General features: G+C 39.0%; 1 protein-coding gene across 1 annotated transcript in view; it reads left to right on the top strand.

Annotated features, from left to right (window-relative positions):
* Positions 1-909: 909 nt before the first annotated feature.
* The window catches only part of EML6 (echinoderm microtubule associated protein like 6), a gene marked incomplete at its 5' end in the record, with an annotated part of 70758 nt that continues 57568 nt past the window's right edge, over positions 910-14099 (top strand). Inside the window, 5 exons of the mRNA XM_010151401.1 lie at positions 910-1008; positions 3097-3165; positions 5460-5645; positions 7526-7661; positions 11508-11709. Coding sequence (XP_010149703.1) covers positions 910-1008; positions 3097-3165; positions 5460-5645; positions 7526-7661; positions 11508-11709 — 692 coding nt within the window. The remainder of the gene's footprint in view (positions 1009-3096; positions 3166-5459; positions 5646-7525; positions 7662-11507; positions 11710-14099) is intronic.

The raw sequence follows: 14099 nt of genomic DNA, 5'->3' as shown, positions 1-14099 counted from the left end.
ACATATCCATCGCATATCCCTATCCAACGCACGCTGACATCACGTTCGTTACATACAATTGAAGTACATTTGGTGCTTTCTTAGTCTTTGCCTTGGTACAGATCACAACACCCTGTTCTACCATCTCTGGTCTGACATCCAAAGATCTCTCGCCTAATAAGAAACTCAGATGGAAATTATGTAAAGCTGGACATAATTAGGACAGTCACTGGAAGGAAAAACATCTACAACTTCCACAATAACTGCTGATCTTCTGGATATGTTGCAGATGTATGCGATTCACCTTCTCCCCCTCTTCCCTAATTATTCAAGTAGTCATTGTCAATATTAAGGTGAAAAGAAACTGAGAATCAGACCTACCTGAACTTGTTGCTATCTAATAAATTCAACATAGACAGGAAGATTTTCCATTCCATTTTATTTTGTTATTTTTCTTTCTTGCACTACTGAGATTTTAATTGGTGATGTGATATACTAAGTCACGTAAAAGGCGTTTGTTAACAGTATATCCAATTTCGACTCTAAAGCCCGTCAAAATGAGTATATTGAACAAAACCGTATTTGGAAATACTAAGAGCTTTTATTTCCCATTCATTATCAGGCTAATAGATCAAAATGCTGGAATGGCGTGCACCTGAAACAAGCACCTCAGATCTTTTGTGAGAAGAATCGTACTTCAGACATTGATAACCTGAAATTATCTAAACTGACTTCTAGAAAAGATTAGCCACTTGAGTGTTTTCTCCAGCAAGTCAAGGCTAGGTGTGAATACCCTGATGGTGCCCTTCACAATGCAATTCAAACAGTCACATGTGGGACAATCCATTTGTACACATAATAATCTGAACTCGAGTGAACTGATTTTGGAGTTGATTTTCTGTTAACCGGATTACTATTGTTTTTCCTCAGCGTTTAGCTTCAGTGGGACTGGATGCCAAAAATACAGTGTGTATTTGGGACTGGAAGAAAGGAAAACTCCTGGCAACTGCTACAGGCCATTCAGACAGGGTAATCGTGTGATGGATTTACTGAATTTTGTCTGGGAGATATGAAAATGTTTTAAAAATAATTATTGTTTATATTAAGTAAATGCAAAGATAATTTTGATCATTATACCTGGCTTTTAAAACATTGAACAAGGTATTTATTTCTTCTCATTGGGCCAGACATAGCACAAAGCACTGTGTTAATAAGCGAGGCACGTGATGGATCCTTGAGCTGACTGTCTGGCAAGCCTAGGGAGGAAGTACTTTGTAACCACGCACTGATTAGGATGATATATAGCTCTTTATATGAGATGTGAAATGCTGGCTCAGTGGGCAAAGATAATGTTCTTTCTGAATAAGTCAGAAAGACATTTTATCCCAAGGGAAACTGTTATTACCTCGCTTTTATTTTTGCTTAAGACAATCACCTGTAGGAAATAGATAATTAGGATAAATATTCCTTTTATATCTAACTATAATTTATATCTATTAAGATCTGGTAAAGGATCATAATAACATCAATAAATATGAGAACTGAACAGGTCTGAGTTTGGAATATTATGCAGGATTAGGAAATGTTCAAACAGGTTTAGCATAAGCAAAATACCTCACCAACATACATAAGCACAAGGATGCCTAATGAAAATGGATTATGGACACATTCTGTCAACTTTTATCCATATTATGATATTATAACTTGTTAGAGTTATAATCTTGAGGTATTACAATGCTTTACTACACCTGATGGAGTATTTATATATGCAAAGCAGCAGACTAAACCCTTCCTTACAGTTTGTGTGTACATACAGTCCACATCTTGCCTGTCATCTTGAGTAAATCTGGTACTTCCTTTGTACAATGTTCCCAACACAACGGAATCTTAGTCCTCATTCAACTTTCTGTTTCAGAACTGATTCACTTTCCAGTTACGTCAGTGACGTTTTGCTACTGACCTCAGTAGGTACAAGAGTTAGCAGAAGACTTTAGGACAGGCAAGAAGGACTAAAATCTTAGTCTCAGTAGGCTTTCACAGCCAGAAAAAGGAGATTTTGCACTGAAGAGGGAATGGGAAAGGATGCTTATCTAATGAGGCCGCAAATTCTGCGGGTTTAGTGTGCACGAGGCATAAAGCATTTCTGAAGGTGAAATAGCTTGTGTGTTGTAACAACACTTATAGAAAATAGTCCTTGAACTACTGTAAACCCTGATGTTTATAAGGAAGATAAATATCTTGTAGGAAGGCAGTGCTTCCTTGTGTATAAGATGAATGATGGGTAAGATTAAGAGAATAGGTTCCTGTAAGCCGGTGGACTTTCTCTTGTGAGTTATACTTAACAGCTGAAGAGCTAAAAGAGCAAAAAGTCCATTGTCTTTCTCTACAGACACACATTTCCTGAAGTAACTAATGATTGTGGTAACCTCATCGGTTCCCAGCTTGGGCATTGAATGCCAGATGTGAAAAGTCTAAAAATAATATATTGCTGAAAATCTGGGCTAAAATACAAACTCTTTGTGTCTAAACTTTATACAATATTTTCCATTTGGCATAATCCCATAGTCATAGACTACACCGTTTGTTCTGCTAAAGTATGTAGGATCTGATACTTCATTTTTTTGATACAAGCTATTATAAATGTAATTTTAACATTAATCAAAAGGAAGAATTAATTTTTAACTCTGTAGATTAGGTCAGACAAATGATATTCACCCATTTTGTCCTTGAAGTCTTTTGGTAGTCAGGTACCTTTTATCAAAAATAATGATAAAGGTACCGATCTTTCTTGCCTAAACTTGAGGAACAAAGGCTTACACCATAATTCCCATGTTATTTGAGACAGTAAATACTGCTTATTCAGAAATGTCTTGGACTGGGATGGATTGGTAGTGTGAAGGCAGGAGTGAGGTGCATTGACAGAGCTGTGTGAGGAAGCCTGCCTGTTTGCTGTAAACTGCGTTTACGGAGAGTCCCAAACTTACCTAAATAGGATTCTTTCTTTTTTTAGTGATCTGTTGCAACAGAAATGATGCCTGAAAATTGGTAAAAGCAAACTGAGGCTAGATGCAAGTACTGTATAATTTAAAATACCAGCTTACTCTATTTCTTAAACAGATATTCGATATTTCCTGGGATCAGTATCAACCAAATAGAATCGTGAGCTGTGGAGTAAAACACATAAAGGTAAATAGCTTTTATTGTTTACTTGTTAAAAGTTAAATAAACGTCACAAAAGAATTTTTTCCTTATGTGTGATGAGGGCTTTATATATTTGAGAGTTTATATTATTCTTTCTTTGTGAACATTTTAGCAAAACTCTTTGCTGGAAGCCAATTTAGACCTTCAGCAGTGACTGAGGTGCAAATCCATTTAACAAGCAAGGCGGGAAGACTGTTTGGTGTAATTATCATTATTATACACTTGTAATTTTTGTGTTCCTTGTCCTCTCCATCATCTCTAAATTGTCTTAGCCTTAATGATTTCTCTCCTCAAGCAGCACAAAGGGTCCCTAAACAGGCATAGGAGGAACTGAGTTAAAGTATGAATGAATGAACTGCTGTTTGGCCTGCCACCAGCTTTTTTTTAGAGGAGGTATGCAAGACCTGCAGAGATGAACAGATGAAAACTCTAGTGCCCCTCTATTTGCCCTCTCCAAGTCACCTTTTCTGAACGTGATTTGAATATGACCCTAGGTATATACTGTAAGTTTAGGATAAAACATTCTGTGGAAAGCTAAAAAGAAATCCTTGTTTGCCAATGTTCCCTGCAGGTTTCTATTTTTCTCCTGTCTCATGAAAAGCATTCCTAACAGATGGCAATTATTTCACATGACTGGGGTGGGAAGAGCTTTTAACTACAAGTTTAGGAAACCAGTTAATATCTCTAGTTCTGGTTACAGAGGAGCTTGTGCCCTTACAACTATCGCTGCTTTCAAACCGTGGGTGATTTTGGCACAAGTGATACCATCTGTTGTATTCTGCAAGCTGTTTTCCAAAACCTAGCTTTGTTTGGCACCTGTATTCTGTTTAAAATGACCATAATTACACTGAACGTGCATAATACCAGGCAACGTAAATACATATAGATAGATGCATGCAAAAAAAAAAAAAAAGGAGGGTGGGGGGGACATGAGTAGATGTTTCCCCTCCAGTGATGCTCAAACAGCAATCTGTATGCTTGCCCTTTGTTATAAGGCTGTGGGAATGTGATAATCACTTGCAATGAGGGAAAAGATCAACTCCAAAGGAATCACTTTGAGAATTAGGACTAATAGTTGGGAATAGTGCCATTTTTCCTTTAGCATTTCATTCTGTTGGCTCATTCGGCTGAGCAGATATCGGAAGCTGTGGTAAAGCCTAAGTGTGTGGCTCAGCCTCACCCTGAGCTCAGGATTCTCCTTCCACCCGTTTCCTAACGCCGCTACCTGCTCTCATGCCCTCCTAACCAGAAATGAGGGGAGTATATGTGTTACTCACAATGGACCATGGAGCATAGATGCATAACCTACTAAAGACCTGAGCTGGCGAGTCTGTTCAGGACTGTGCAGCACCACACAGATTTACTGGTGTTTCTGCACGTGCCCAGAACATCCCAGTGCTGGCAGGCCTGGATGTTTCAGCACTTGCCTTGCACATCTCATTGAAATTCTCTTTACTCTGCCTTCCCCGGAAGGTCTGGTCCTTGAGGGAGAGCTGAGTGCACTAACGCTAGTCTCTGATAATATTCTGTTTATTTTAAAGAAAAAAGCACTCTGAACTGATTAAAAAATGAACAGTATGGTATTTCTAGCCCACCACTAAAGACACCCTTGAAAGACAAACTTTGTATTCTCCGGGCTCTTTTCTCTGTCAGTGTTACATTCTTTTTTGCAGAACGTTACTGTGTCTGTGTCACAGTCACAAAGCCACCACGCCACGCTTAGAGAGCCTGTCCTCCTGTCACCTACAAGGGTTTGCAGCCTCCGTCCAACACGTGGTTTCTCAGTAAATGTCACTCTACTTGAGGGACATATCTCTCATTGTGCTGGAAAAGGGTAGAAATGTCTGCTCCAGGCACCTAAGCTCTTCAGGATCAGAACTGTAGCTGTATTTTAAGTTTTGCAGGCAAGAAAACCAAGATGTTCTGGCTTTCAAAAGGGTGCATTCACCAGTTGACAGATATCACCTGGCAAGACGTGCTAGAAGACAGTGAGATAATGAGAAGGGGTAGTGTAGCACTAGTGGATCAGAATTGTGCCTCACTTTCTCAGTCTGATCATTTTTTTTCTGGTTTTAGATTTACTGCATTTCCCTGGGGGTTTCCTTGGTAAGTGGTTGGATTTTGGAGTAATGGGCATTCTGACAGAACTACAGGAGTCATTTAAATGTCTGTCCAGACGCTGTTCTATAGGGAAGCACATCTGCGAGATCTGCACACTTACATGAAAAAAACAGGAATTCTGCGGAAACATTTCCTAATCTGCCATTTACATTTCACAGTTTTGGACACTGTGTGGAAACGCACTGACGGCAAAGAGAGGGATATTCGGTAAAACAGGAGATCTCCAAACAATCCTTTGTTTAGCCTGTGCAAAAGAAGATATCACATACTCTGGTGCTTTAAATGGAGACATCTATGTTTGGAAAGGGCTAAACTTAGTCCGCACAATTCAAGGAGCGCATAGTGTAAGTTGTGTTTTTAATGTCACTGGCTGAAATAAAAACTTCTTGAGGGCTTAACTACAAAGTTTTTCTTCTGTTTCAGGTCAGAATAATTTCTAAGACTGTTTATCAGTCAAGAACTTCAATGTAATCGTGTTCTTTGTTTACATGTTGTCAACAGATGCTCGCTGCTGAACTGATACTGACAGAACTCCTGGTATTTTTAGCATTGATTGAACCACGCAAACTGAATCTCAAGTGACGTTTCTAAATCTATAAAGTTTCATGGATTGAGTAGCTTCAGCTATGATCAGTTTATGTAAAAATAGTTGGTAACCCAATGATCTTATTTTAAATAGAATTTTACCACTAAAATTCCCAATGCTGAAGACTGACTCTTCATAAAAGCTTCAAAGTGGAGTAAACACGTTTAATCTGTGAATTGTACTCCAACCATTCCAACGACAGTTTACTCTAATTGGCTTCATAACACACACATCCCCTCTAATTTGAAACACTTACAATGAGAGAAAAGGGAATGTGTAGGGTTGTGTCAAATTTCTAACTGTGATATAATAAATGTATGTCTCTTGTTGTTGCTACGGTAAAGGCGCAGTAGGATTTTCATGTCTCGGTTCAAATGTATTTGAGAATTACTCCTGTTTTGAATGTGATTGTGGCTAATGGCATTCTAGCATGGGTTTTTGGAACAAAAGGAAGCAAGAGTGTTTTCCTTAGAGTGGTATGAAATCTGACAGTTGGTGCTATAGTTGTCTTCTAGAACCTTCCTAGAAAGAGCACAGCAAACTTAACGGGTTTTTCTGACCTCCCAAAATCAATTATGTTGGGAGTGCATTGAGATTTGCAGTAGCTCTTCAAATTAGATCTAAGTCTTCAAGACAGTAATTGTTATTTGTAGAAGTATCCCTAATTTATGAAAGCAGTCGGACTGAAGTGAGTGGGACATCCTACCGTGTAATTGCCAGGTTGTGGTTATGTGCAGCTGCTACAACATGGAAATATCTTTGGCAAACAATAAACCCCGGTAGTATATTTGCAGAATTTTGTTTGCAGAATTTTATTTAGATTCATTAGAATGATTAAATACAATCTTTATCTATATAATGGGTTCTGTCTCATCCTGATAAGTATTTGGTTTGCCCTGCCTAATATGCATTCTCTTGCCCAATTTTTAATCTCTGTGTAATTAATTTCTGGACATATTAATTTATTAAGACACTGAAAAAGATCACTTAGAAAACAGAGGTCTTCTCTTCATTGTATTCATTTCCATGCAGTTCAGTTGTCTCTTAACTGAGAGGTTTTCCTAATAAGATGCTGAATCAGCCGGCATTCGGTGAGGTATTCCAGTGTAATACAGCACAGACATCAACAATGAGGTGTTTTCAAACATGAAGAAATTCAAACTGTAATAGAGACTTGCCTTTCAACGAAGAGAATGAATTGATGCTCTTTCAGTTCCTGTTAGATTCCAAATGAGGTCTGAACTGAATTCATGAAAGAATGTCTCAATCATCTCCACACCTGTAAGAATATTTGTATTGCTTGTTTGCTTGTTTTTGTTTAACCTGGGTAACTTTTTATTTTAAGTGTTCCATTCTTAGTTTTAATAGTCCTTACAATAATCTAAACTAGGTCAAATTTAAAGTTCTGCTAATAGAATATATCGCTGCTATTTGTGCAAAACAATCTACATAAGTCACTGAAGTGGGACACTTGAAATAAAAGCATCCCCCTGTGTTTGCTGGTTTGCTTTCTGGATGGAAAACTTTTTGCTGCCTAGCAATTTCTAGCCTTTAACAAGAGTCTGTTCAAAAATATTTGATTGTGCACTTAAATTGATTGTAAAGAACCTTAAAACTTGTTATACTGTTGGTTAACAGGCTGGAATTTTTAGTATGTATGCTTGTGAGGAAGGTTTTGCCACTGGAGGGAGAGATGGTTGCATTCGGTTGTGGGACACTGATTTCAAACCCATTACTAAAATTGATCTCAGGGAGACTGAACAAGGATACAAAGGTAACGAGCTATTACTTTAATGGTTTTTCACACATCTAGATAATGGATTATGGCACAGTTTAATTTAAAGCATAAATGTCTCTGCATACTGCTGTTTTTTTACTTAATGACTGTATATACTTTTGAGATCTGTATTCCCTTTTTTCTCTGACAATGATGTAGCCTGAAGAGTTTCCCATATTTCATAGTATAAGCGGAGGGATGCTTATAGTTGCTGCTCCCCACCATGCAAGTACAGGATAAGTAAAAACTATTTAAACCCCAAAAGGTAGGAGAAGGAAGTTAGCCAATCTTTATCTTAACTAATTAGTTGCAATTCGTTTAATTAATTGAGATTCCTGGAAGCCGATATTCAAGGATGTTGTGCATCTGAGCACTCCATTAGGTTAATTTGGAATGGCAGCGCTTGGCATTTTTAATAAAGAGAATGTTATTAAATTCTTGACCCTCATATTTGTTGAATCTAATCCTGCTTCCTGTGAACTTAGTCATCACTTTATTTATGATTAGACTCTCAGAGCATTTATAATCTCCATAGACCGTAATGCACGCTTTATCAAAACCTTAGTTGTTTGGGAGTTCTACACATCCACTTGGATTAGGAGTATAGGAGTCTGTTTGCTGGTTTGGAGTAGGCTTTATAGGCTTTTGGCAGCCAACTTTGTAATGGTTAGTGGTAATTTCCCCTGCTTCTTAGCTTATGTTTTTATACATAGTTTTTGTATTAAAATTACCATTGGAATACTCAGGAGGTCACTAAGGACAACATTTTCTTTCCCAGTTAACAGATATTTTTGCCTGTGATCTAGTAATAAGCTTGTCCTGTTTATTTATCATCTTTCTTAAACCAGATCAGCTGATGATTCTAATACCTGTAAAATGCATAGCCTTGCAATATCTCAGCTCATCCAACAAGTGAGTTGCCAACAGCCTTAGATGGACACTGCTCCACCAGTTTGCCTTACTGTAAACTCCTGGGATTTAGTGTCACCTACACCCAGCCAGTAGTCCCTTTGCTCTGTACTTCCGGCTTTAGGTATTTTTTTTTGTGGCCGGAATCATGGTGTTTAACATTCTTTTCTGGAAAACAATAGCAGTACCTTAGGGCCATTTACGGCAGTTTTGATCAATTTAGAAATACTTTCTAAAAACAGTGGTGAAATAAGCCTGTGGATGTGGGTGAGACAGCTCATTCTGGGTAATACCAGTCTTGAGGCGATCTGTTCCTCATAGAAGTCAGAATAACATATATGTAGGGTGACTCAGACAAAGCAGCACTCGCACGAGACGTGCGTTTTCAACCTCCCTGGTTCTTTGTGAAGGGATTCTGGGAGGGAGCTTTATCCCGCACATTTGGGAGACCGGAGTGGAAACAGTTCTTTTGCTCTTACTGCTGCCTGCGTCGTGTCCCCACTCAATGCAAAACAGACTTTAGCCAACTTCAGTTGCTTTGAATTGACTGTAGTTATGTTCTGTGGAAAAATATTACTTCAGAATTATAACTTACGTTACAGAGCTGTGACGTGTTCGTAGAGGTGTCGTCTTCTAGCGCACTGTCTGCAGAAAGCATCTAGCTATCCTTTTACAGTTTGCTTAAGAAGAGATCTTGATCTTGGTGGAAGTTAAATCAAGGAAGGGCTTATTGAAGGTGAATTCTCATTAGATCTGCTATGGAGTGAGTCTGACCTGATGCCATGATTTCTACCACCTCTTAAATGATAGAGAACATAGGCACCATAATGGCCTCTGTATGGCTCAGACACTGTCGACAGAGGCTTTTGCTATTTTCTTATTTGGCAAAAAGTAGTAAAAAATGTCTTTTGCAGAAAGTGAATTGAGTTTCCATTTAGACTTGTATATACATTATAACAGTTTTTAATTACTTGATAAATTAATTGATGTCTAAAAACTAAAACTGGAATGCGCTCCAAATCATGTCTTCAGAACATCACAATCCTTCAAGTTTATGGTTGTTTGTCAAAATAAAGCCATTGTCCGCTTTGATGGCAAGAAATTAAATTAAACTAGTCTGCCAAATTTTATCAAAGCTTGGCCAAAGATGGTGTGCCCCTGGGCATAATCCTTGAGGCTAAATAAAAAGACATCATGATGTATGTATGAAAAGTGTGGTGGGACTGCTGGTCTGACTACAGCTAGAAAAACGTAGGACCTTGGGGATGACTGCAGGTCATAAAGTGGCAGCATGTACTTATACCCCCTTGCCATCATTTTTTTTTTTTCCCCCCCCTGTTTCAGGGTTTCTTGTCTCTGTTTTCTTCCAGTGAGACAGAACTCTTGCCTGCCATGTTTCTGTTCCATCTCTGTCCTTCCCTGCTGTTTTGTCTTGCACATCATCGACTGATGATCACTAACAATGTGGGGACATTTCGTTTCATTTGCAGCTCATGGATGGCACTGATTACCTTAAACACATATGTACCTTCAAGCAATGGTGGTACCCTCAAGTGCTTACCCCTGACCTTCCGTCCCTCCTTTCCCATTACTTTGTCCAAAGCAGTTTGCAAAGGCATCAGCTTTCAAACTTCAAACGTCTTTCTAGAGTTCCAGGGAGACTTTTCCAACCCCCTACTGTGTATCCTCATTTGTCAGTCATCCTGTTCTGAAGAGTACTGAACACTTTTAAAATGAGATGCATCACCAGTAACAATCTGATCGCAGTCTTGGCTTTTTTATTTAAACATCCATGTATATTAGCAAACAACCTGATAGCAGCTAATCTGTGTATGCAGTACCTCACAGGAAACATTACCTTTCCCACATCAAATGATGTGCTTTTATTCTAAAACTTACCAACACTCATTTTCCACTTACCATCCGGGCTTCATTCTGTGTGTGGCCTTTGGGGTTTATCAAGGAGAAGCTGTAAGTCAAAGCTTTGGTAGAGATTTAGCTAAGTCGCAGAATGACATTATGAAAATTAAAAGGTACTGGAAATGGACAAGACAATAAATGATTAATTTGCCCTATTCAAGAGATGACACAATATATTTTATTTATATGACCAGTCGTTAATTGCATTGTGTATTTGGTTCCAAAAGATGTTCAAATGATGACGTGGCTAACCTTGACTACACGACAAATGGAGGCTTTTTATTCATTCACATCTCATAGCATCCAGACCCATTATCCAAACTTTAATTTTCATATACTGGAAAAGAAAACACGAACGCTGCAGGCAGTCATCCAGAGAATGCTATCAAATTGCTCAGCCTGCTAAAGAGTTTTTTTAAACTTGGGCTTAGTAAAATTCCAGCTGCATAGTTAAGATGAGATTTATGAAATAAGATCAAGTTCTCTAGAAGTTATGCAAAGCAAGATTCTCTTGGTTTGGTTTTTTTTCTGGGGGGGTGTTAATTTTTTTTTTTTAATTATCAGTTGGGACTAAAGTGGAGGTGTGATAACATGGGCACAAACCATTTAAATTCACCATTTAAATTGTATTCAATGTTTTATTTAAATGTTTAAAAAAAGTAAAGTGCTGGAGAAAGGAATAAAACCAGCTTCTCTCACAGGAACCTTGCCTAATCCAAAACTTTGAAAACTAAATTCCCAAGGAGCACGCAAAGCTTAAGTGCTTGGTCTCTTGAGAAACCTGAAGCAGAAGTGTTAGATACTCAGCATTTTCCCAGGATTGAGCCTTCTCTTTTTCTGTCAAATGGAAATAATTTAACAGAACTGTTTTGAGATTTAATCAGCTGTGATGTATTATGTCGTCAGTGTCGAAACATAACAGTTGTTTTAAATTAAGTCTTGAAGTCTTAATGATCTTCACTGTACCATCGCTTTGTCTTGCCATTAATCTACGATTATTTTGTCCCCTCTCAGGTTTGTCCATCCGAAGCGTCTGTTGGAAAGCGGACAGACTATTAGCAGGGACCCAGGACAGTGAAATATTTGAGGTGCTAGTAAGAGAGAGAGATAAACCCATGCTGATAATGCAGGGTCACTGTGAAGGGGAGCTCTGGGCCCTGGCAGTCCACCCGAAGAAGCCTTTAGCAGTCACAGGCAGTGATGATCGATCTGTACGGTAAGGCTAGATCTTACCTGGTGTTTATCCGTTCATTCACGTGCACATGAATTTGTAACCTATTTATTTTCTACCCTTACATTAAGTGTCCTTAAGACAACATTTTGGTTTTTTCCCCACGTTTTTCTTAGCAGCTCTGCTTTTTCTCTTCAGCCCTTATATGGGGGTTCCACGCATCAGAATTTGTGTTCAAAACATGCTGGATTATATACTCTGCTTTAAGCACTAATTCATTGCTGTTCTGAACAGCAGGTGTAGGTGTCTAAATGGAGAATGGTCACCTTGTACTTCTCTTCTGCTACTAATATGCAACAAACCAAAAACTAAATACCTTTGACCTGTGTTAAACACAGCAGGTGTCTGCCTCAGCCCTGAGCGTTCAGAAAATCTGACCTAAAACCAATTCAGTTTACAATGCCAGAAAACGAGATTAATGAGAATGCGCTGGCTTACCCCACTGAAAAGGATCTTTCAGCTGTTAAGTTGCTTGTGCCTCAAGCCTTCATAGCGGGTATTTGAAATTTTGTACACGTATTGGTGAAAGTTGTCACAAAGTCAAGGATATTTCTTTTTCTGTCCCTGTCAATTTTGACAGATTGATAAGCCTCTGAGGGGGAAAAAAAAAAAGTATTTTTAATATGCTTAGTAAGGCTTTACTGTAAGGTTTGGAGGTTAAGTGGAGATTCTCACTGTAGTGGATGTACTCCCATACTCCTACAGTTGTGGTGTGTTATGCCAGCTGGGCATAGACACCGCCCATTGTGACTAATTATCTACCTGTGATTAAAGAGATTAAGATTTTCCTGGCTGCCAAAGCTACACATGGGGGCTGGAGACATTTTTGGGAGACCTGGCTTTATTATGGCACTCTCCTGAGTCTTTCCTCAAACTGTAGTTCTGCCCTTGCCCGGAAGCCTGATGCCTTGTAGGCTACACAGCACCTGCAATGGCCTTTACGACAGGTTGGTTTCCCAAGCTCTGATTCCTGGAATGTCCTCCTTAGTGGTTTCTCCTGACCCTACTATCCTAATTTCTAACCCCTCCATCAGGTTTTTTCTAGCCCTGTTCCAGATGGATGATGACTGCTTTTCATCTTCTATAGATAATTTGATTGCATATTTACAGATCAACCCCAGGCAGTTACCAAACAGTTTTCCAGTTTTTATGGACTACTAGTCAACTTATTTCAGACACACACATGTCGATTCTACTGTTTGGCCATATTTCAATGGGAAAACTCAATCTCCCACTATACATACAGCCTCTTGTTTATTGTAATTGAGATCCCACATTATGTTTCACCTCTGCCTTGCAGCTTGCTTGTCAGTTGGAGTTTCTTTTTCCCTTTCCTTTCTACCTTTTTCCTTCTGGTTTCCTGCCATCCCTCATTGCTTTCTAACCGTATATAAAATCCAAGTTGTGACACTAACAAAACTGCCAGTTGTTCGCCAGTCGCGTTACCTCTGTTTCCTACACGCCAGTATTACTTCTTTCGGTTTATGGAACGCCTGGGTAGTCTCGTCTGCTTGGGTTTGTCTGCACAGTTCTGTAGACAGGCACACATTCACACCGCGTGCGTCCTGGTAGGATGCAAGCCAGCCTGAAATGAGCTGCAAAGCTGGGATTAGCATTGTACTGCCCTCAAGCTAATAAACCATGTGAAGACTTTGGATTTATTATCTTGGACTCATTTCCTGGTTAGCACGGTAATTCAGCTCTGGCGGGGAGCTGGATAATGGACTGCTAACCTGTGCCTGTCTGTGGAAGACTGTGCATGCTCCTTGTGCCCATAAAGCTCTAAATAACGGTGGTTTTAGGATTATTATATTACTGCTGCCTTTGAACAGTGCCATTCGGTAAAATGTGGGTTTGTTAACATTGCAGGCATTTTACTGCACCACATCACGCATCCATTTAGCTGTTCAGGCAGTAGAGAATGTAAGATTTGACTGCTAGTTCACAGTCTGTTTTTTATATACTAATGCTTCATGTGTGGTGTTGCAATGAGATATATATGGTTTTTCATTAAGATAAGGTACACAGAAGGATTTTCTTGCAATGTATTTTTCAATAATAAAATTGCATTGGCAGGAATGTTTCTGTGTCGCTGTTTTTCTTAGTGCAATTTTTCTTAGTATTTGTTTTTCATATTGTTTTTAAAAGAGTGGCTATGTATTATAGATCTAAATTATTTTACAAATAAAATTATTTAGTGGACCAGACTGTATTCCCCCATCCAGGTGGGATGTCCTAATGAAAAGGATCTCTGGTGTTTGTTCAATGGGCCTCACACACGTCTCTTTGTCAGGTCGTGGTAGAAGGTCTGTCTGCAGGACCACAGGTGGCTGCTGTTCTGGCAGAACACCTCTGCTACACTGTCTGTCATCTGG

The sequence above is a fragment of the Eurypyga helias genome, unplaced genomic scaffold (assembly GCF_000690775.1).
Source record: "Eurypyga helias isolate BGI_N326 unplaced genomic scaffold, ASM69077v1 scaffold12005, whole genome shotgun sequence".
NCBI lineage: Eukaryota > Metazoa > Chordata > Aves > Eurypygiformes > Eurypygidae > Eurypyga > Eurypyga helias.
This window is presented reverse-complemented; position numbering and strand designations above follow the sequence as displayed.